Source organism: Dendrobates tinctorius, unplaced genomic scaffold (assembly GCF_039654945.1).
Source record: "Dendrobates tinctorius isolate UK_male_01 unplaced genomic scaffold, ASM3965494v1 ptg000143l, whole genome shotgun sequence".
In the NCBI taxonomy this organism is placed as follows: Eukaryota; Metazoa; Chordata; class Amphibia; order Anura; family Dendrobatidae; genus Dendrobates; species Dendrobates tinctorius.
Window position 1 is genome coordinate 46,679,053 of NW_027361810.1, and position 25,212 is coordinate 46,704,264.

Here is a 25,212-nt window from a genome sequence, read left to right on the forward strand (position 1 = left end):
AAAGATGAGAATCAGAACTTTGTGGCCATAAGTCTGACATAAGATTTAAAATCTTCCTTTGGAACAGGCTCCCCGATGGATTCTCAGTTTATACCCTGCAACAAACAATGCAATACTCAGGGCCCGATTCATCAAAGCTTTCAACTCCAAAATTGTGGCGTATAAGCTTTGAAGAGTTGCAAAATTTTGGAGCAACTCACTTGCACCAAAACTTTGCAACCTTTGGCATTTTCATGCTAGTTTCTTGAAGGTCTGCCTAAATGGGCAGTGTCGGACATCACAGCTCATTTAATTCATGGCAAACTGTGGCGTTCCCTACACCAGAAAAATCTCACTCCAGTCTGACTGTTGTAAGATTTCTGATGTGGCACACAACACTTGTCTGATGCTCCATGAATCCATTGGGAAAATCTGACTTCAGCTGACCCGCTCATCACAACCGGCATGAATAATTCCAGTTCTAATGAACTGGGCCATCATTAGCAGGTACATAGTGCAAAATTTAATTGAATAGATTTTTAGTCAAACATACAAGCAGACAAAAAAACAAATTAAAAAAAAGTCCCATTTCTCCCATCGCCGTCCATTTTTTTAAACTTTATTTTATGTGAATAACTTTTGTGCACATAACCATGGTTGTGAGTTGAGGTTGTCAGTTGTAGTTTTCATGATAACTACCTTGCTTAAAGGATATACAAGCGAGTCATTTTGAGACAATGCTCGTGTCAATACATTTTTTTCTTACCTTTCGTGGAGATATATATATATACACACACACAAACATACTATGAAATCCAAAGCTTGACATATAGTTAATTGTTTCTTCACATCGCATTCCAATCCGATTCACAACAGCCTATCCCAGTCCAGCCCTGACCATTAGAGGTGTATGCTTGGAAACCGCTAAGAGCAGAGAAGTTACATTACTTCCATATACAACCCCTGCCAAAAATTATGGAATCACCGGCCTTAGAGGATGTTCTTTCAGTGGTTTAATTTTGCAGAAAAAAAAGCAGATCACAGACATGGCACAAAACTAAAGTTATTTCAAATGGCAACTTTCTGGCTTTAAGAAACACTAAAAGAAATCAAGAACAAAAAATGTGGTAGTCAGGAATTGTTATTTTTTAGACCAAGCAGAGGGTAAAAATTATATGGAATCACTCAATTCTGTGGGAAAAATTATAGAATCACCCTCTACATTTTCATTCCCAAAACTAACACCTGCATCAAGTTAGATCTGCTCGTTAGTCTGCATCAAAAACAGAGTGATCACACCTTGGAGAGCTGTTGCACCAAGTGGACTGACATGAATCATGGCTCCAACACGGGAGATGTCAATTGAAACAAAGGAGAGGATTATCAAACTAAATCATCACGCAATGATTCCATAATTTTTGCCAGGGGGTTGTATATGGAAGTAATGTAACTTCTCTCTGCTCTTAGCGGAGCTCTTGTAGCATATAGAAAATGAATGGGACCTAACAAACCAACATCAATCTGCTTTCTGTTTGAAAAGGCAGTCTTTTCTGCTGACAATTATCTTAAAAGTCTCCATACAGATTGGCTGAATTTCAGCAATTGTGTTCCAGCCACCCCTTAAACACTTGTTGAACCTGCACATGACAGATCCATTTGTCTTAAAGGGAACCTGTCTGCAGGATTGTGCACAGTAACCTACAGATGATGTCATGTCAGTGCTGTTAAACTGATTAAAATGATACCTTGGTTGATGAAATCTGTCTTTGTGGTTGTTGTTTAATCTTTATTTTCAGTTTTGAGTTAGTGATATGCTCATTCCCCAGGGCGGCCTGTGGGGGGGTCTTCATGTTGTGCTCTGAATAGCTATTCATAAAGCAGACTACTGACAGGTCACTGATCTACTGCAGTGCTTAGGCCTGTTTCACACTTCCGTATTTTCCAGTCAGTCAAAGTCCGCCAAGTTTTTTAAAAAACGGATCCGCCATAAAAGGGGCGGATCAGTTTTTTTCCCCCATAGACTTACATTATTGGCGGATCTTGACTGACGGTTGTCCGTCCCACCCGTTTTTTTATGGATCCGCCAAGATTTTAGCGGCTCCCGGGAGGATGAGACGGACCCTGCAACTTTTTTTTTGCTTTGACGGTCCGCTTTTTTGAGCATTAACCCATAAAATGCCGTTCCGGGAGCCGCTAAAAATCTCTCTCTCTCTCCCCTCACGTTTCCCCGATCTCGCTCCACCTCCCGGCCGACCACTCTCGCTCCAACTCGCGGTGGCTTTAAATTACACCACGTCGCTTCTCCCGCGGATCCTTCCTTCAACAACTCCGCTGCCATCCGTCCGTCAAGGATCAGTTGCTCTCATCCTTTGGCGGATTTCAACTGACCGCTGACGACGGAGTTATGAAACAGGCCTAAGACAGGCAACCACAAGACTATGTGCACAGAATGATGGGCCCAAAGATACTGGGTGGGTTTGGAGCCTTTGAGGATGTTTTAGGGGGTTAACTTTCTTTTTATGGAGTTTGCCAAATACATGTCACTAGATGACACTTCTTGGAGAAGAGAAAATTTATTATACCTTTTGCTGGGAGCAAACACTGGTTGAGAAGTCTCATTAAGCCTCCAGACACTATCCAAAAGGAGAAAACTCTGCTTGATTTGCTTACTGAAGAATGGTTACAGACGTTTTGGCATATATGAACTAACCTTACACAACCCTTATATTTGCAATACAGGTGAACAATGCACTTGCATAGATGATTTTTCACTTTTTATAGGTGTAAACAGAGTGGAGAAGAAAACAGGAATATTTAAAGAAGTTGTCCATTACTTTGACAACTTATTTTCATACCCCTCGCTTTGACCTCAAAATAATAAAGCTTATACTCTCCTCCCGTGCGGGTGCCCTTCCCGCTGTGTCGGCACTTGGTCTCCAGTGCTGTTCTGACACGTGACGCTGGCGTCACTGTCCCAGTCTCCTGTCGAATTGAGCAGAAAGGAATTCCAAAATCAGCTGCAGCCCGGACTTCCTCTTCATGTTTGATTTGTCATAAGGCGGGGACAGTGACGCCAGCGCAGATTGGGCACCGGTGTCATTAACCACACGAGAACCACGGGACCGCGAGTATCGACACGGGAGGCAAGTACAGGCTTTATTTTGATTAAGAAGAGGTTGTCCTAGTAGTGGACAACCCCTTTAATGAAGATTTGCTCTGCAGCTGTGGAGGGTCTAAATTCAATGCATTAAGTAACTTTTCAACCCCAAAACACGTATCGCTAAAAATCAGTAAAGACACCATAACTTTAATAAAAACTCAAAGGCTGATATAAAGTAAAACGTTTACAGATTTACAGATTTGTACTTTATTTTTTTTCTTTAAATCTACCTATGCAGCAAAATTCCACCTACATGCATATTACAGAAATATACCATAACGAAACACATAGGAGCAAGTATAAAAATGCATTATGTTTTAAACAAAGACATAAATCTTAAACTATTTAATGGCAGAAGACGAAAAAAAAAAAATAATGGGAGTATAATTTTAAAACAATAAAGAAACACATGGAAATAAAAAAGGAAAAAGAAAGAAAAAACTTTAGAGGGGAAAAAAAAAGTCGCCAGATTCTGAGTGTACAAGACACAATTTAACATCATACACAACTTTATAAAAAGGTCGTTACAGCTTAATTGGGTGAGCATTTCTGATTGCAAAAAAGTGCTGACAAAAAAAATATATATGACAGTTCACAGTTCAATATTAAAAAGGTGTATATTTAATCTAACAAAAAAAAAAAACTGTATAACGGTTGGACTTCATCTGGGGCTTGCAGTAGAATTTAATTAAAACGTTAACGCAAAGAAATACTAAAATTATGCCGGGGCGGGAAGAACACTAGGGGAATGTTTAGTTTCAGAAGCATGACACAAACAGCTACAACAGATCACAGGCCATCATCTCGACATAGGCTTTTGGTTTTCTTCGTTATTTTAACCAAACATATCTTGCGTCATTTTATTTTGCACGAGTTTGAATGTACATTTTTTAGATTATAATATGTAGATGCCCACAATAAAGACAGCCACCTCTTGTATTCACCGGGCAGAACAACTCAATTCATTATGACGACTGGGCCAATCATAAGGTCGCAATCATACAGTACTTTGAAAGGGAACCTGACTGGAGATTTATGCTGCCAGATCCAAACACAGCATGACTCAGACACTGGCTGTGGTATTGGAGCAATTTATGTTTAAGGCTATAGCTACAGAGCAACAAGTGTTGCGAGACTTTGAAATTGCAGTGCCGTATTGCAACATTGCATCCAATGACTTCCTATGGGCATTGCGACCTACTGCAACAAGTCGCATAGACCTTCAAATGGGTCGGATATTCTGCTGTTGGTCACAAAATGCATGAGACTCACTTACCATAGGCTTCATTGCAATTCGCATGTGAATGATCGCAACTCTAAAGTAGTCGCAGACAAGTTGCAGATTTTTTTTTTTTGTCGCACGCCTTGTCTGAGAACTGCTGTTGCGTCAGCCTTTTAAGAGAAAACATACTTTGATGAATCAGGGCTATTGCCTTTTTTTTGGTGTGTGTTTGCACCAATCTGGTATAAAAGTATTTTAAAAAAATTGCATCTTTTTGGTAGCTTTTGAACGTTTTAAGACCAGTTACATCTAGCTCCTCCAAAGTTGATGCAGGACCAAAGCATCCCGACGCCTGCTTATATAAATCAAGACAACTTGTGGTGTACCTTATTCCACAAATGTTAGTCCAGTCTGTGAATGAAACGTGTGCCTGTCTCCAATGCGAACCCCCCCCATCCTGATTGGCACAAAGCTGGTCTTGATGAATTGGGGCGAACATGCTTTAGTTGACTTCTGAAGCAAGGCCCTTGTGGTCTCTGCTTGCCCCACTACTCATGACTGACCCGCCATACACACACACATACAGGTGATCCACAGAGTCTAGGAAAGCAAGGTAGACCCTCTTGGAATCTGTCTCTTGGACAAGTCTGAGACCCATTGTTTCCAGCCACCTTTTCAAAGTATGTCGTCTCTAACACCATTTCAGAGTAAAACTTGGAATATGAAATACCACAGCCACTGTCTGAAACATGTTACCTTTGGGTTGGGCACTATGAATCTTCTGTCAGGTTCCCTTTAACATGAAGCAGTTACCGTATGTAACAATTAAACATAAATCGAGTTGCTTAGCAGTTTACCAAATGATTTCCCCTAGTTTGAGATGTGAACATTTATGGGGATAACAGGTAATCTGACATATTGAGAAGATCGCAAATAAAGTCAGCCCAGTCGTTACGCCAGATCAATGGAGGCTCCGTTTACCCGTTCCATACACATTTGTCTTTTATGACAGTTAATACAAGCCATACTCTAAATCCTTTTTACCTAAATGTGAATTTAGTAATTCTGAACTGTCTACTTTACAAGAATTTTCTTTTTTTAGGGCCAGAGGGGTTGAAAAGTTTGAGCATACTTCAATTAGGTGGGTGGGGTGGGGGAGAATATATAAAAAAAAACCTTACCATAAAATGTAAAGCAAATCTAAATGTGTGATCTATTATTTGTTCTTATTATACATACATTCAGTGATTTAAAGGCAGTTTAACTTCGCCAACTGTGCTGAAGCCAACGTGAGAATAGAATATAACGCTAGATGACTATATATTTGGAACGGACAAATATATTCAATGAGTATGAAAACAGCAAAGTCAAAAGAAAGAAAATAGTGTTTTATTAAACTACCACACTGATATAATACACTTTTAAACATACACATTTTTGTTTTTTAAAGGTAGCTTTTTTTCTTCTTTGTTTTTTTTTTTTCCTTTTAAATCTGAGGTGGTCAGAACAATAAGAAATAGACCCAAATAAAGCCGGAAAATAGGTGAACTGTTGTAGGTGCTGCAATTTTTAAATTCTTTTCTTTTTTGTCTTTTCATTACACTACGTGTCTTTAGAAAAAAATGGTACAGACCATACATACCTGCAATGTAACTTTGTATTTGTACACGTTCTATAGTTGAAAATATAAACAATTAAAAAATAAAATGAAAACAGCAAAAAAAACAAAACAAAAAAATATACATATTTATCAGGTACATGTATTAGATACAAACAATTTTAATGGGTAGAAGCAAATAGGTTGTTTAAATGCTGATTCACCAACTAAGTAAAAAAAAAAAAATATATATATAATTAAAAAAAAAACCCACCCTTATATTTCCCCTTTAACCCATGACTAGTATTTGTATGCCTCATATTGTCACTATGGAAAAGGACTCAATCATGTTTGCATATGCTAGACTACTTCATTTACAACGTTTTGATGTCCGAGTACTCAAAATTGATAGATGTGCTGTTGAATGACAGTTCGCTATTTTTTTGGTCCACCGGTATATTCAATAACATGGGTGCTTAATAATAATAATAATAAAAAAAAAAAAGATTGCGTCAGCCTGCAAAGTCTTTCTACATTGGTTATATTGCCTCCATGACTTCGACAAGATTTGGTTTGGCAAATTAACGCTTGCACATGGCTTTTTTTTTTCTTTTTTTGACAATCCAGACAGTGGCAACTGTCAGGTTAAAAACCTTGCTTTGATGTACATTTTTTACAAGAGAAACTTTATTTTTTTTTTTAAAACTGTGTACATTGGTTCACCTGGTTAAAACAAATTGGTTGTTAATTTGGTAAGTTGGTGAGTCGTGGTGAAACCCAAGCCAAGTTATCGTATGTGCTGGGAAACGTGATTTGTCAGTTATGCATAATAAAAATTCCAGTCGTTGAGAAAATTACAAAATTTCATACCATAACATAATTTCTATTACCCATCAACTTTGTTATCTTACAATAGATAAATACCAACATGTTCTTAATTTTTTCTTGTTTTTTTTTTCCTTTTTACACTAAACCACACAGGATTGATGCATTTGGTTAGACTACCATATCCATCTCCGTCAATATTATTTATACTCGAGTCATGGTAAAATTGTATCAATTCTAGATTCCAAAAGTACCTACAAAAGCCATGCAATTTTACCAATTCTTCATACTTATGGAATAGCATACAAAGTAAGGCATTTCAGTGTCATGTTTAACCAAGTTACTGTCAATCCAAAAAAGTTTGCACATCAATAAAAAGATATCTAAGAACTCAAGAACAAGGTTTCTGGTTTTTTTTCCCCTCACTACTGTATAAAAATAACCACAATTAACAGGTTTCATGTGATATTTACTCAATTGTCTCATTTCCAGAAACTGTGACAAGCTGTAGGGGAATCTCTGAATTGGAGAGGAGATCTTGACCGCCGGTGCCTGTAGTTACAGTCCCTATGCCGGATACAGACCCCTGTTGAATGTTTGCAAGGATAAGGGTGGTACCTTCGGCAGTTATCAATGTATCCTCAGGCTTAGCTTCTATGGATGCCAATACAGCGCTGCTGGCATGAATGCCTTTCTTGTTTTGATGGGTTTTAATGTGTTTGGCAAGGTGATCACTTCTCATAAATCGTTTGGAGCACTCAGGGCAGACAAACTTCTTTTCACCTGTTGATGGAAAGTGTAAATTATTCCAAACATAATAGTTACATAATAAAAAGGGGGTCTTGATGCAGAAATCACCCACTGATCGCTAGAATGAAGGAGCAGCTATAGCGTTGTTTCAATTTCCATGTACAGGTGCATCTCACAAAATTAGAATATCAAAGTCAATTTATTTCAGTTCTTCAATACAAAAAATGAACCTCATTATATAGAGTCATTACAAACAGAGCGATTTCATATTTATTTATTAAGCCTCACATATTTTGGAGCTGGAGAACACGATAATTAGAAGACTAACTAAATGAGGACGTTGTAGAGCTCTTGCATTCATATGGACAAAGATTATAAAAAAAAAAAAAAAAAAATGAATAAAAATATGCCTGAACTTGAACAGAGGGAAAAAAGTAAACTAGTCAAAGTGAAAAAAAAAGCTTTTAACCAGCAGATAAATACATGAAAAACTCAGCATCTTACTCAGGCAACCTAAAGAAATGAGGTTGTGGGTTATTCCAATTACTATTTTCCATTCATTAAGGAATATTGAAGCATAATATATAAAGGATTCACATAAACAAGGCAATCTGGAGTAACCAAATAGGTAAAAACATTCTAGGATTATCATACCCATAGATCCACAATTATCAAACACATTTGACTGATAAAAAATTTTAAAAAAGGACCCCCAAGCCTTACCAGTATGTGTCCTTCTGTGTCGCTGTAGTTCATCACTTCGTGTAAACCTTTTACCACAGAACATCCAAGTACAGACAAACGGACGTTCTCCAGAATGCCAGCGCAAATGAGCTCTCAGATGTGATGTTTTACCATACACTTTACCACACCCTGGGATATGACAGATGTGTTGCTTTTTCTTTCCCAGGTTGGTACCCCTGAAATAGTTTGAAAATAAATTAGGGACATTATACATTCTGCTATGGTATATACTATAATTTTCACATATTCACTCTGCACGATAAAGTACGTGCTAGTTCATTTACTGAGAAAAAAAAACCTGTTGGTGAGATTCTGGTACAAACCTTCCGGCTCCATCTTTACAGTTGGGACAAGTACAAGCCACTCTTCTGAGTCTCTTTCCTTCTTGATTTGGTTGGTCCAGTTCATCCTCAACAACCTGGACCCTCAGGTGGGTTAAATCATTGGTGTTGACTGTCGAATCACCAGTAAGTTGCCACTCCTCCGGATCAGGTTCTTCTTCCTTAATTCGTATACCTATGGAGAATGGAAAAGAATAAAAAAGAAATGATAGAAAACATGAAGGTTTTAAGTAAAGATTGGAAAACCAATATAATAAACGCACTTAATACAAAATAGGAGCTTCCTGAAATACTACAGAACTCACTCTGCAACACAACAGTTTATTAATTTCCAATAAAGAAATTAACCAGACATTTTTTAGTTACATGATGAATAACTTAAGTTTATTGGCTTCAACCCCTGTACTAAATAATTTAGTTATTGGCATAAACAATGCTGAAAGATCCATCTTGTATAGGTGTTTGCAGTTTGATGGCTCTGAATAGTAAACATTTTCTTAAAACTGACTATCACCCACTTGTCAAGAAAAGTACTTCATCTTTCTACTCTATCACAACTTAGAACAGTACTTTGCAAAAAAAAAATTTTTCGCTAAAAATATCTCGTTTTGTGTACACAGTTCCTTTGCAGTTTTAGGTCTCTATGGCAACAGTGTAGTCAAATGCATTCTGATCCTGCATTTATCTGCCACACTCTTCCGTCTGACCGTGCTTGGAAAGAAAGAGGACTCAGATGGAAAGGAACTGCACAGGATTGTCTGATTTGGGTAACCATAAAGACATACACATCTGCGTAATAGCTGTATACACATACATGTAATGCCAAAATTCTGCTGCCTGCAGAAAAATAGCTGGGAACGATATTCTCCCCCTGGTTGCTAATTATAACAGCTTCTAGTTGTAAATGAGGCATTTTTGATAGCATTTAGAACAGAATGGTATACCATATATTTTGGAAAGCATGTCCTGATGTATCAACTGACAGGTACACCACATTGTTTTCATGTTACATAACACTTTTCCTTGGAGGATGGTGAAGTGGAAAAACTATACCTTCAAGTACAACATACCAGATGCTATGAAGGATGTGTTGCTTAGGTTCATACTAATTTTATAGATATGCAAGGGAACTTTTAAATAGGGGCTTTCTGGGTTATTTAGACCATAAAGACTAATCATTTTTCAACCACCAAAGCCAATCTGGTAACCTAAACAGTGGACTACTCTCATTTGGGAACCAACAGGGCACATGGAAAAGGTTTGTCTTGGTGACAATAATAAAACCATCAAATGGGGCACCACTTCTACCCACCAGGGCTATTAAAAATTGCTAACGTCATACAACGTATTTGATAATTCCTGGCCACATGTTTTAATGTGAGTCACCAAATATTAAGAGTCTTCTAAATGATTTTAGCGTGTACATTATTAACAATACACATCTCAGCTGCTGCAGAACCACTTTTTAAAAGTAACCTCAAATTTGGGTGTTTTCGGAAGGAGATGAGCAGCAGTTATAATGCTAACATTTAATGTATGTCAGATGCGGGTCTCCCTCTGAGATACACACTGAATTAATCTCCAAAATAGCGATTCCCTGACCTCTATCCTGTCAGGTTAGGCAGCCATTGCTTGCAGACAGGGAATGAATGGAAAGGTAGCCGCATACAAAAACAGCTCTCTCCAATCATTTTTGTGGGCGGTAAGGAGACAACAAAGCTCGCCTGTGGACAGGTCTTACATGTCAAAGATGAGAATATCACTTTATATTTGCCAAACTCTAGCAAAAATAAACAATTTGCAGGATTCTGGTTGAAAGGCAAAATCGGTAGCCCAAGGCGGCCGGACTGGAGCCCTGACAACCTCCTATTACTTCAGCATCCCCACTGACTTTTCTTTATAGACTGTTGTGACCAGGGCTGTGGAGTCTGTAGCCTCAGACCATGTACATGATGTGCAGTACAGATTAATCTCAGCTAAAAGCCAAGACCTTTATATCAGTAATAGAACAGACATTTATTGGACATTTCATAACTTTCTGAAATGCTTATGAAACATTTACACCCTACACTGAACTACTGAACCCAATTTATTATATATTTTAGGAGTTGGAGTCAGTCCATTTTATACCAACTCCAACAAAATGGACACTGACTCCACGGCCCTGGTTGTGACAATTTCTTTGCGACGCACACTGGCCTAGTAATCAGAGGAGGCGCCAGGGATGCCACATTTAGGAGGAGGTTTGCACAGCTTGTCTGGCACTCGCAAACTACCGATTAGTCCAGCAAGCTACATATCCTGAAAAACTTTTTGCTCTACTTTAGAAAGTACCTATTAATGCATGTTATACTACATATTACGCATTCCTAGATAGCAAAAGAAAATTATAAAGGATAAAAAAAACAACACTAGTAAGACATTTTCAGGCTTGTTGACTAGCTGGTTCAGATTTGCCTTCTTTTATTTCAATTAAGATAGGAAGGAAAACAAACATACCTGTAGGGCTATCAGAGTGCTCTCCGTGCTGCAAATGGATACCTGCAGCATCCACAGAGTTTACTGTAACAGTCTGCAGATTTGGCAACTGACCCGCACTTAACGTACCTCCTCCGCCAACCTGGCCAAGCGTGAGTGTCTGCACAGGTGTCAATGTTATCTGTTGAGGAGACGAATTCTGAATCTGCAGGTTTTGCAAGTTCTGCACGCCTTGAACTTGAAATGTTTGCCAGGCAATTTGGCCAGAAGGAGTCACCGTTTGAGCTTGAATCAAAAACGTTCCAGGGTTCAGCTGCAACTGAAGGTTTTGCAAAGCTTGTGGCGATAAGCCTTGTCCTCCAGTCTGAACAGCCTGGATTGCCTGTTGTGCAATGCTTTGCACAAGTTGGGCTTGACTGGTTTGCTGCTGACTATCGTGAAGCTGTATTTGCTGTACCATTGGTTGTGATGTGGTGACCTGAATGTTGTGCGACTCATCAGAAATTGAAGCCTGGATGTAGTTTCCCTGAAGATCTGTTTGCACATGCCCAGATGGACTGTCGGCCAAACTGTTTCCACCCTGCTGAAGCATTCCTGTACTGTCTATAGTAACAGGAAGCTGAGATGAAGAAGAGGTTGGCACAAACAAATCTGTTTCAGAGTTTGTTTCGCCGACTTCAGGAGAAACATGTTCTTGCTCTGCAGTCCTTTCAGAAGTATCAGAGCTATCTATGGCTTGCCCTGCACTTATCAAGTGTCCATCTGCAGTAATGCCCGTCATGGCTTCTGTGCTACCAGACAGACCCAGCGAATCTAGGTCAACACTATTTATAGGGACAAAAGTGATGTTACCAGGAAGACCAAGCGGGACGTTAGCAACAACTTGGGTCTGTCCTCCATATGTCTGTCCTCCGATTGTAACTCCTTGAATCTGCTGAAGTTGACCAGCTTGTGTTAATATATTTGGATTGGATGACAAAAGACTAGAATTTCCAGGAATAATCTGAATCTGACCAGATTCTTGATCTAAACCCCCATTATCAGCAGATGTGGCAAAGCCAAGCTGGACCTGTTGACCATCGGATGTCTGAAGCTGTGGTATAACTTGATACTGCACATTGGAAAGCGTGCCATTAGCAGTGTCTGTTCCTTGCGCTACAGAAAAGAGATGCTGATTCTGAAGAGTCTGAATAGGCAGCACATACTGTCCACTGGATGTTACTGTAGCACCACCCGGAAGCTGAACTATGTTTCCAGCTTCATCTTTCAGTGCAGCTTGGGCCGGAGTCAAGACTTCCCATCTGTTAGGGCCTCCTGTCAATTGCACGGTTGTCAAATCCTCGGTCTGTATGGAAAAAGGATAACAATTAATGTCGCACAGCAGTAATCTGTAAGAGATTTTGATACAGGAAATTTCAACCTAAATTTAAATACACTACGTCTAGTCACAGGGTTATTTTTTCCCCCTTTCATTCCAATTAGAATCTTTATTGTATGTAATCTATTTTTTTTTGATCAGACCGATTCCTAAACAACCAAAATAAGATCAAGCAGAGATCGTAAAAGTCGCAAGAAGGCATCAAGCAATTTCTAGTGTAGTGAATCTCTATTTTTCATAGCTAGGTGTGCTCTGAGGATGTCAGGACAGCAGAAATTACTCCATCACCAAGATGAAGTAGGTTCCATTACCTACTGATAGTGGCAGGGCAGCAGATATGGGAATGTCATGTTCCAGCAACTGCTCCCCCCTTTAGTGAAAAACAAAATTTCCAATAGGGCCAAGTTATTACAAACATCTATTTGGTCCATGTGTTGTCAGTGTGGAAAAGACGCTGCACATGGAACAATGTCAATGTTTTATTCCCCCATATTTAGATTACACTTGCACAAACATTAGCATGGTGGCTCTGTGGTTAACACTTGCTTTGCAGCACTTATTTTTAACGTACTGTAATGGAAAAAAAACAACATGGACATAACGCTGTGAGGAAAGATTGTTCAAATTACTGATTGTTCTTTCTCCAATACTGTTCATAAACCTGTCTATGGCCAGGGCTTCACGCAAACGGTGGTCGCAACAGCCATTGCACAACCGAAGTTCACTTAGTGCTGCTGCTAAATTGCGATGCTATAAAAGAGAAAGGAGGTCGCATTGCGACACCTATACTACCGCGACCAGCCAGTTGCAAAAACTTAGGCTCCACTTGGAGTTGTTATGACTTGCTTGTTTGTTGTTTAGGTGTCAATGAAATCCCTTTCACTTCTAAAAGTGCCGGAATGAACTGAGCGACCTGTGGTTCAGCAACACCCGTTGCAGCCCAAATCGCCATGTAGCCCAAGCCTAAACAGGCTGGTAAACAAGTGCTGTTTGTTTAGTTGTTCGGTGCTCGTTAACCCCTCACTGCCATTGGACGGAATAGTGCGTCCAATGGCAGTACCCACACTTTGATGAGGGCTCCGGCGGTGAGCCCGCATCAAAGCTGGGACATGTCAGATGTTTTGAACAGCTGACTTGTGCCCACAATAGGCGTGGGTGGAATCGCGAATCAACTGCAGCTATTAACTAGTTAAATGCCGCTGTCAAACGCTGACAGTGACATTTAACGCGCGCTTCCGGCCATCGGGCTGGAAATACGCACACCGCTGACCCAGTCACATGATAGGGGGTCATCGGTGCGTTGGCATAACAACCAGAGGTCTCGTTGAGACCTCTATGGTTGTTGATGCCGGATTGCTATGAGCGCCACCCGGTGGTCGGCGCTCATAGCAATGCTGTAATTCTACTACATACGTAGACGATCTGAGCATCGCCTGTATGTAGCAGAGGCGACCAAACTATGGCAGCTTTTAGCCTCCCATGGAGGCTATTGAAACATGGCAAAAGTGTAAAAAAAAAAAAAAAGTTTTAAAAATATAAAAAGAATAAAAATATGAAAAGTTTAAATCACCCCCTTTCAAAATTAAAAAAAAAAAAAAATCATACACATTAAGTATTGCCGTGTTCAGAATCGCCCGATCAATAATAAGATCATATCTGCACAAAAGTGGTATCATTAAAAATGTCAGCTTGGCACGCAAAAAAAGCCCTCACCCAACCCAAGATCACGGAAAATGGAGACGCTACAGGTCTCGGAAAATGGCGCAATTTTTATATATTTTTTTTTTTTGCAAACGGGCGGAAACCAGTTTAGTGCAAAAACAGTAGAACAATGACAATCAGCCTTAATGTCGTAAACAATATGTCTGGCAAGGGACCACCCTGACATTCATGAAAAAATGCACATTAAAAAAACACGAGCCAACCGGCTAACAGGGTTGGTGCTGTGTCCCCCAATGAGCGTCTCGGAGAAAAGGATTTTACGGTGAGTACTCACAAAAATCCATGTTTCTCCTTCGTCTCATTGGGGGGACACAGGTACTGTTGGACGTCCTAAAGCAGTCCCTGGGTGGGATATTGACTCACCGATCCAAGCTACATGCACCTCTTGTATAAAGGTGCAACACCGCTGCTTGGAGAATCCTTCTACCCAGGCTCGCATTCGCCGAGGCCTGAGTATGGACATTGTAATGTTTAGTAAACGTGTGCAGGCTGGACCAGGTTGCTGCTTTGCATACCTGCTCCGCCGTAGCCTGATGTCGAAGCGCCCAAGAGGCGCCCACTGCCCAAGTAGAGTGCGCTTTGATCCCCGATGGAATCGGCACACCTCTGATACAATAAGCCTCCTGGATAGTTGAACGGACCCATTTGGCTATGGTCGATTTCGAGGCAGCAAGTCCCTTCCTTCACCCTTCAGGGAGCACGAACAGCGTGTCCGTCTGACGAAAGGGTGCCATCCGCGACACGTACCTCCTGAGTGCTCTGACCAGGTCTAATGTGTGAAGGGCTTTTTCCACATGATGTACTGGCGCTGGATAAAACGAAGGCAAGACAATGTCCTCATTGATGTGGAATCAAGACACGACCTTCGGCAGAAAGGGGGGAGCAGGTCTAAGGACCACCTTATCCTTGAAGAAAACGAGAAAAGGTGCCCGGCAAGACAGAGCCGCCAGCTCAGAGACTCGTCTAACGGAAGTAATGGCTACCAAAAATACCACCTTCCAGGAGAGGTACGACAAAGATATCCTGAAGCGGCTCAAAAGGAGCCTCCTGCAGAACACTCAGGACCAAGTTAAGATAACAGGCGTCCATTGGCGCCCTATAGGGCGGTACCAAATGCGAGACTCCCTGGATGAAAGTCTTCACCTGTATCCTGGTAGCAATCTTTCACTGGAAAAGGACGGACAACGCCGAAATCTGCCTCCTAAGGGAACTCGGGGCTAGTCCTGAGTCTAGGCCTGACTGGAGGAAGGCCAAGATGTTGGGAATAGAGAAATGTCAGAGGAGAAAACCCGCGCCATCTTTCCTAGAATCCTCATCCCAAAACGAATGGTATGCGGGACTGGCTGCTGGAGCTTCTGGGCCCCTTGCCGGAGCGCTATGGCTTTGTCTTGAGAGAGAATTACCAAACCTTGGGAGGTGTCGAAGATCATACCTAGAAAACCAATCCTCCGGGCTGGAACCAGAGATTTTTTCCTGTTGACCAACCAACCTAAGCGGGAGAGAGAGTATCCAGCGTAATGCTGACATTCGCCTCGCATGCCCGAAATGAGGGATCCTTCACCAAGAGGTCATCTAAGTAAGGAAAGACGACTATGCCCCGAGAGTGTAAAACGGCCATCACGACTGCCATTATCTTTGTGAACACTCTGGGGGCGGTGGCTATCCCGAAGGGCAGTGCTGCAATTTGGAAATGTTGGCCATTGATGGCAAAACAAAGAAACCTTTGATACGGAGGAAAAATGGGAACGTGCAGGTAGGCATCCTGGATGTCGACCGAGGCTAAGTACTCTCCCCGCTCCATGGCTGATATGACCGAACGGAGAGATTCCATCCTGAAATGTTTGATTTTGATGAACCTGTTCAGTCGCTTCAGGTCCAAAACCGGCCTGACTGTCCCGTCCTTTTTGGGGACCACGAACAGATTGGAATAAAACCCGAGCTTTCTCGTGCTCTGGTACAGGAACAATGACTCCGTTGTATTGGAGTGCATCGATGGCCCCTTGCAGCGCCTTTGCCCGGGACCTTACCCTGGGAAGTTGGGAGAGAATAAACAGTGTTGGGGGGTACCTGATGAATTCTATTTTGTACCCCGAAGACACCAGTTTCGTCACCCATGAGTCGTGTGCTACCTCGGCCCAAACATGACGAAAAAAGAGCAGGCGGCCGCCCACCCTGCTGGTGTCGCCTCCCAGGGGCTCCGAGTTATTTGGCTGCGGGCCTCTGGGCCCTGGCCCCTCTCGACCTGGGCTGGCGAGCGCGCATCCTTCCCCCTGGATTGGGTCTATATGAAAACTGTCGCTCCCTATCCTGGTTGGAGCGAGCTGGACCGGCCAGGATGGCTGATGCCATCCACCCGGTGTTGCGAAAGGCTCGAAAACGTGCCGGGGCCTGGCGAAAAGGCTGTTTAAGCTTTTGCTGCGGGAGGGAGCTGCTTTTTCCTCCTGTAGCATCAGAGATGAGTTGATCCAACTTCTCCCCGAACAGGTGGCCTCCCTGATAGGGCAAAGAAGTCAAGGACTTCTTGGAGATTGAATCGGCTTGCCAGGTTCTTAACCAGAGGGCTCTCCTAATGGCTGCCGCGTTAGCGGCTGCAAATGCTGCACAACTGGCTGCATCCAAAGAAGCATTAAGTAGTCTCCCGCCATGGCAATCTGACTTGCAACCTCAGACACCTCCGCAGGCAGGTCTCTATCCTGCAAAGCCTTACTCTATATATATACACCTTTTTTTTCCTTTTCCCTCTCTAAAGGAGAGGGGGGGAGGCGCCCCCTTGGTCTCTAGTGGGCCTCCGCAGCGAAGCTGCACTCACCTGTTCTGCGTCCCCCGCACAGTTAAAGCGCACCGCAGCAAAAACGATCCTCTGTGGGGCAGGCCGACCACTTCTCTGGTCGCGGCCTACCCCGATCTGAAGCCGGGGCCTAAATTTAATCCGGCGCCCGCCCAGTTCATGGGGCGGGCCCCCGGAAGTGACACTGCGCGGCCGGGGGCGGGAACTTCCGGCGCGGCCTAGCCTGACCAAAAACCAGGACCTAAATTTAACACTGCCCACGGCGGTGGTGGCGACGGTGCGATGCGGCGCCGATAGCGACGCCAGCGCCCTTTTCCTTTCTTTCTCCGGCCCCACTAGTTGAGGGGCAGGGAAAACCCCCACTGCCTGCTGCTGCCCAGGAGCCCCCGCATCTGACGAACGCCCTCAGCTAGCAGGAGCCGAGATCCCCCCCCATGCCCAGTGCCTTCATCCGAATAACTTTACAGGTAGGCAAAACCAGGGAGACCGGGGGGGTGGTGGGGGGATCCAGGACAGTGCAGGCACCCAAACTCCGTCCAGCCAGGCCGAGGAGAGGGACCGTCCGCCGCCTTGCAGCACCCCCGTCATGCGTTGGTGGAGCAGTGGGGGCAGCTCGGACCGTATTGTGCCTCTGTATAGCCCATGGCTTCAGTACCTAGGGGTGGACAGGGCTAGGTCCGGCATAATGTCCCACGTCGCGGAAGAGGATACGTGGAGGGACACACATGCTCGCCCGTTGATGGTTTGGGGGAAATCGGACCCTTTCAATAGGATCCGTTGCCCGTCTCATCTTCTTAGAAAAAAGAAAAGAAAAAAACAAACAAATAAAAAATTCTGGGTAATTTCCCAGATTTGTCCCACAGTGCGGAAAAGGATACGTGGAGACGATACTCGACACGTGCTCGCCCGTTGTTGGTTTGGGGAAATCGGACCCTTTCAATAGGATCCGTTGCCAGTCTCATCTTCATGGAACAAAAAAAGTCTGGAGAAAAAAAAAAAGACCAGACGTGTGCCTCCATAGACACCAAGCAAAAAACTGGTTTCCGCCCGCAGTTAGGGCGAGGGTGTATACGGCAGGGGAGGAGCTAACCTTGTGTTGTTTGCCTAGTGGTAGCACACACCCACAGTACCTGTGTCCCCCAATGAGACGAAGGGGAAATTTATATATATAGATATATATATATATATATATATATATATAAATAATAGATTTATCTGTGTATAGCCCCAACGCCGCATAGCCACATTAACTATAATATCCCACATCATCCCGTCAGCCAGAGATACCGGACTACTACCCCTAATATCCCACATCGTCCCGTCAGCCAGAGTCACCGGGCTACTACCCCTAATATGCCACATCATCCCATCACAGCCACCGGACTACTACCCCTAATATCCCACATCATCCCGTCAGCCAGAGCCTCCGGACTACTACCCCTAATATCCCACATCATCCCGTCAGCCAGAGCCACCGGACTACTACCCCTAATATCCCACATCGTCCCGTCAGCCAGAGCCACCAAACTACTAATATCCCATATCATCCCGTCAAAGCCACTGGACTACAACCCCTAATATCCCACATCATCCTGTCAGCCATGCCACCAGACAACTACTCCTAATATCCCACATCATCCTGTCACAGCCGCCGGACTACTACCCCTAATATCCCACATTATCCCGTCAGCCAGAGCCACCGAACTACTCCCCCTAATATCCCACATCATCCCATCAGTCTGGGGTCAGAACCAGAGCGCTGAGTGGAATGGCCCTAACTTCTATACCAGGGATCCCTTTAAGAGAGGCCTGGGGTCTGTACCAAAGCGCAGAGTGAATTTGCCCTCACTTCCATACCAGGGATCCCTTTAAGAGAGCATGGGATCAGAACCAGAGAACTGAGTGGATTTGCCTTGACTTTCATACCAATGATCCCTTTAATAGAAGCCTGGGGTCAGAATCAGAGTACTGAGGGATTTGCCCTAACTTCCATACCGGAAATCCCTTTAAGAGGGAAAATGTGCCTATGGATGATGTATGATATGTATATGGGCACGGGAGGGGGGATCCATTTCTGTCATGTGCTCTCTGCTCCTTTCTGGGGGCAGACAATGGCTGGGAGCTTATGATCCCAGGGATGCTAGATTTCGCTCACCATTTCAGTGTCTGCTGAGGTGTTTTCTGGAGTGGGAAAACTGTTGCTCACAGCAACCAATCACAGCTCAGCTTCTTTTAAACAGCTCTGGTGAAATGAAAGATGCTTCGTGATTGGTTGGTGATACACACATTCATTTTTATATATAGAGATGACTTGCATTGCATGCACAGAAGAGAATATATAGTTTATTCTAATGAGCTAGCAAATGTTGAGCAGAAGCTACTTTGCTTTTTAGATTTGCTCAACCCAGTCAACTATGAGATAAATTTTTTATTTCCCTATCTGCATTCAAACACCATGCCTTATTCTGAAAATCAGACTCTGGATAACCGACTTGTCACCTATAAGGTAATTGATCTTACAGTATCAACGCACTGCAGTGATTATTATATGAAGAGTCAGATGTAAAATTTATCAACCAAGTTGGATTGATCATAGATTATGTTGTTGCAAGTTTAATTTCACTGTTTTGGCAATACCTTCCCATTTAACCTAAACAGCTGTTCACCCATTCACCTCTGTTCCTAAATAATCCTCTTCCCTTGCTCAGATGCATAATCAGCCAGTATTACACATGCACACAGATGACTACATTCACATGCCCTTTCTCCCCAATTAACATTCAGCAGGTGACTCCTATGAACATCTGGCTCCTGCAGCACAAGGTTTCCAGCATAAACTATAGAGAAGCAGAAATCATACTTTATGCTTTTCAATACAATCCTATAGGCCTTTACATGGTTAACTGAAATATCAAAACTGAGGAAAAAAAAACAAAACAGGAGAATACATGTTGCCATTGATTATTCATCAATAATAGGGTGGGAAAAGTATGGCAGAAGTAAGACTTCTTCCTGAATATCATTATTTACTTTTGGAAAAATAAGCTGCAAGTCACTGCAGATGATAGCAAAAACTGTGACACTGCCTGATGAATTTGGTTGAAGGGTGGCTTGCATTGTTACACTAGTGCTGCCCATTTACGGCCATGTTTGAATGATACTGCAGACCCCGAGCATAAAAACCATGTCGCAAAGGGGTTAATTGCACAGAGCTGCAAAAGTAACCTTTAGCTCACACTACAAGTCCACAACCTGATGATCTAACATTCATACTGCAGTGACCCCATATTAATCAAGTGATTCTGCACATATCTTACAATTTACCTAAAGGGAAGCCACCCTAAAAATGACTTTGGGTATGTGCACATGTTCAATATTTGCAGCAGATTTGTCCACTGCAAATACTGGAGTGTTAGCAGAAAAAAACAAACACTAAGGCTATGTGCCCACGTAGCGTTTTAAAACGCTCACTAAAAACCGGACTCCTTCCCAGAAATCGCGCGTTTTTCTCCGTTTGGCAGGTCACCAGAATCCGCAGCAGAATCCGCAGCGTGTGCACACACCCTCAGGCTATGTTCTTTTATCGCTTTTTTTATGCTGCGTATTTCCGCTGCGGCAAAAGCGCAGCGTTTTACAGTACCAAATAAATGAATGGGATTTATTGAAATCTCACCTCCGCTGTGCTTTTTTATGCTGCATAAGTTCACCCTGTGGCGCATTTTTACAATACGCAGCATGTCTATTTCTCATGCGGAAACACAGATTTCTGTGCGGAATTTTCCCATAGACTTGCATTAGATGCGGAAAATCAGCAGGTTAAAAAACAAAACAAAAAAATAAACATACTTTTAGTGCATTTACGCAGCGTAAACTCCTCAAAAACACATGCGATTTGCACCTAGGAATGTCAATACCAGTTAGTTTCAAAACCAAAGCAGCTTTATTTAAAGCCTGACACTAGAAAGACGAAAAAAATGCAATGTCAAAAACGAAAGTAAACTAAAGTGCAGAAATCCTGCAGCGTCAAAAATGAAACAAACATTGATCGTGGGATCGTAGCCTTAGTTTCCTATGATAAAGAACTGCAATGTATCCACAAGAAATCCAATGCTATATGGTGGCTCTGTATGGCATAAGATTTTTTTTCTTTGACAAACAGACTTGAATGGGCGAGTCTCATCCTAAACTAGAAACTATAGCATGCTACAATTTTTCACATGCAGATTCAGTCAATTTGGAAAAAATATATATATATCGCTCATCTTCACTGCCCCTTTGAATAACAGTGGAGTCATTCAAAAGTACAACTTGTTCAGCAAAAAACTAGCCTTCATTCATTTGTATGGACAGGAAAAAAAAAAAAGTTATGGCACCTTGAAGAAGGGGAGGAAAAGACGAAACCGCAAAACTGACATTGGACATGAAGGGAAGGGGTTAAAAACTGTTTTACCTGCTGCAGGTCTAGCAGTTCACTTTGTAACCCCGCTCACACCAGTGACTGGCAGCTGTGTGTACACTGTGCATGCCCAGGAAGCTGCCAATCAGTGGGGGTAAGGTTGGATGCCCGGCAGGTTTTTTAGTCCTCTAGTCATAATCTGCTGCTGCGAAGACAATGATTTTTTATAAAAACCACACAAGTAGCCCAGTTAGGGACACATCGCTGAAATCAGGGTCTCGGTCTCTACATTACTCTGGTCTCAGATTAGGTAGCTGAGACCAGGTGACAGATTCCCATTAAAGATTAGAATTTGGAGGGGGTAGACCTTGCTAAAAATATTTTTAAAATATTGAAAGGTAAAAACCTGATTTTAAAGGGAATCTGTCACCCCTTTTTTCAAATATGAGCTGCCGGGACCCGCCATCAGGGGCTTACCTACAGAATTCTGCAACGCTGTAGATAAGACCCCGATGTAACCTGAAAGAGAAGAAAAAAGTTAGATTATACTCACCCTGGCGTTCGATCCGGTCCGATGGGTGTCGCGGTCCGGCACCTCCCATCTTCATATGATGCCATCCCCTTTCCTTCCTATCGTGGCTCCTGTCAACAGGGCAGAGCAGTGCGCCTGCGCCACGACAGGAAGGAAAGAGGACGGCATCGTATGAAGATGGGAGGCCCGGACCGAAACACCCATCGGACCAAGACAGGACCGCCCCCTGGTGAGTACAAGCTAAAGCCCCCGTCACACATAGCGATCTCGCTAGCAAGACAGCTGTGTGTGACACTTCTCAGCGACCGGCCCCCCTGCTGGGTATCGCTGATCGTCCTGGGATGGCCAGGACATTTTTTTGATCGCTGGTCTCTCGCTGGCCAGCACGCATCGCTGCGTGTGACAGGCGGGAGACCAGAGATCTGCCGCTGGTAACTAAGGTAAACATCGGGCCTCTAAGCGGCACGCAGCGCTTAGAAACCCGATGTGTACCTTAGTTACCAGCGCGCTGGTGCAGGGAGCTGGTAACCAAGGTACACATCAGGTTTCTAAGTGCTGTGCGCCGCTTAGAAACCCGATGTGTACCTTGGTTACCAGCTCCTTGCACCAGCGCGCTGGTAACTAAGGTACACAGTGGGTAACTAAGAGACGTGCGTCGCTTGTTACCCATGTGTCGCTGGTGCTGATCGCTGGTGAAACTGCCTGTTTGGCAGCTCACCAGTGATCATGTAGGGACACACCAGCGATCCTGACAAGGTAATATCGTTGTCGGGATCGCTGGTGCGTCGCTATGTGTGACGGGGCCCTAACTCTTTTTTCTTATCTTTCAGGTTACATCGGGGGCTTATCTACAGCATTACAGAAAGCTGTAGATAAGCCTCTGATGGCTGTGCCGGCAGCTCATATTTGAAAAAAGGGGTGACAGATTTCCTTTAAAGGGAATCTGTCACCCTTGTGGCGTATATAACCTATTAATACAGCTGATAGAAATGTTAAAATAGTCTACCTATATGCCTCATATCTGCTGCCTTGCTGTTGAGGCACACCCTTTGCTTTCTTTATGCCAATTATTTTCTCCCAGGCTTAATTTGCTTCAGCATTCTTCTGCCCAGCGATAAGAGTCTCTCCCCATTTCCTTCCTCCCTGCATAGTTAGGAACCATACAGTTTCTGATGCCCCTGTCACTCATGTATGCATGGTGTGGAGAACATCTTATAGCTGTGCACATCAGAGGTCACTGCAACAGAAGTAGCAGTGACTCGCCTGCGCAGAAAAACGCTGAAGCCAATGCCCATAAAAGAGTGGAATAGGTACTGTATAGTTGCACTATTGCAGGCCACAGGAGCTGGATTCCCAGGCCACCATTACACATCGCAGGAACTGACACTGATGGAGGGTGGCGGTACACAAATGAAGACAGGAGGCAGATTTCTTCCAGGCACTGCACACACTGGAGCCTGGAAAAAATCATTAGCATAAAGAAATAAAAGACCATTTCTCAACAAAACTGCAGATAAGGCATACAGCTAGGACTAGTTTAACATTTTTACCACCTGTATTCCCATATTAATAGGCTATATACGTCAAAGGGGATGACAGATTCCCTTTAAACAATAGGTAATTTTCTGATTGCTTCCCTTTAAAATCTTCCTTTAACGTATAGATGCGTCATAGGTCATGAATCCCCCTTTTATGTGGGCTCCAGCACTGAGTCACATCTTTTCAGGCACATAACAGTTGATTTGATCAGCTGTCATGTGCCCCTAACAGCTGCAGGTGGAATCAGGATCCAACCATGGCTGTTAACATGTTAAATGCTGCTGTCAATCTCTGAAAGTGGCATTTAACATGATCACGCCAGAACCACGTCACAAACCAACGCCCATCGGCGCCCGTCACATGATCAAGGGACGCCAATGGGTTAGCATGACAACCGGAGGTCTACAGAACACCCCCGTGCTCGTCATTGCTGATCTGCTATAAACACCAGCAAGTGGCCGGCGTTCACTCTTAAGGAGACTATTGAAACAAGTAAAAAGTAGAAAACCATGTGTTTTAAAAATATGAAAGTTCCAGTCACCCTCCCCTTCTGCCCCATTAAAAGTAAAAAAAATACACATATTTGGTATAGATACGTTCAGAAACACCTGATCAAAATAGAATTAATCTGATCAGTAAACGGCGTAACAAGAAAAGTCGTCAAAACTCCAGAATTACTTTTTTGTTTGTTTGTCGCAACATTGCAATAAAATGCAATAACAGGTGATCAAAACATATCAACCCCAAAATGGTATCAATAAAAACGTCAGCTCCACAAACAAAATAATCCCTCACCCAGTCCCATATCAGGAAAAATGGAGACATTACGTGTCTCTAAAAAAGGCGCCATTGTTTTTTTTTTGTTTTTTAATTTGGATTTTTTTTTCACCACACAACTAAAAAAAGAATCTACACATTTGGTATCTGAACTCGTAATGACCTATAAAATCATAATGGCGGGTCAGTTTTAGCATTTCGTGAACATGGTGGTAAAAAATAAATTTTGGAATTGCACTTTTTTTTGCAATTTCACTGAACTTGGAATTTTTTTCCCGTTTTCCAGTACAGTATATGGTAAAAATAAATTGTGTTAAAAAGTTCAACTTGTCCCACAAAAAAACAAGCCCTCACTCGACCATATTGACTGGAAAAAATAGGTATTAGACCTACCGGTAATGTTTCCAGGAGTCCATCCTGACAGCACCATGGAGGACGTCCTCCTCCGCCTTACAGGGACAGGAAAAGCACACGAGAGGTTAAAAGGTTTCGTCCCACCCCACTTCCCTCAGTGATTTAACAAATACCACAGCGTGGATAATGCAAGTAAAATTTTAATGATACAATCATATTACAGCATATGACATCACATAACAGGGAGGGAACTACCCGTGCTGTCAGGGTGGACTCCTGGAAACATCATTACCGGTAGGTCTAATACCTATTTTCCAGGACGTCCCCCTGACAGCACCATGGAGAGTACCAAAGCACCTCCTTAGGGTGGGATTACCGCCTGGAGAACCTTTCTCCCAAATGCGGTCAGCTGACCCACTAGCACTTCAAGCTTATAGTGCTTGAAGAATGTATTAAGTCTGGCCCAGGTTGCTGCTCTACAGATTTGATCAACCAAGGCGCCCGCCCATTCGACCCATGAGGCCGATACTGCCCTTGTAGAGTGGGCCTTTATCTTACCTGGCGGATTAGCGCCTTCAGCTTGGTAGGCGTCTGAGATTACTGACAATCCATCTTGCGATGGTTGCCTTA

At 42.9% G+C, this 25,212-nt stretch overlaps 1 protein-coding gene across 2 annotated transcripts in view; it reads right to left on the bottom strand.

Annotated features, from left to right (window-relative positions):
- Nucleotides 1-5,728: 5,728 nt before the first annotated feature.
- SP3 (Sp3 transcription factor) overlaps nt 5,729-25,212 on the bottom strand; it is a 46,414-nt gene continuing 26,930 nt past the window's right edge. Inside the window, exons 3-6 of one of the 2 annotated variants that reach the window (XM_073545914.1) lie at nt 11,226-12,441; nt 8,601-8,793; nt 8,257-8,453; nt 5,729-7,566 (exon numbers count right to left, since the gene is read on the bottom strand). In XM_073545914.1, the coding sequence (XP_073402015.1) occupies nt 7,253-7,566; nt 8,257-8,453; nt 8,601-8,793; nt 11,226-12,441 (1,920 nt within the window). In that variant the 3' untranslated portion in view covers nt 5,729-7,252. Of the gene's footprint in view, nt 7,567-8,256; nt 8,454-8,600; nt 8,794-11,117; nt 12,442-25,212 lie in introns of both variants that reach the window. The other variant, XM_073545913.1, reaches the window with a different exon arrangement.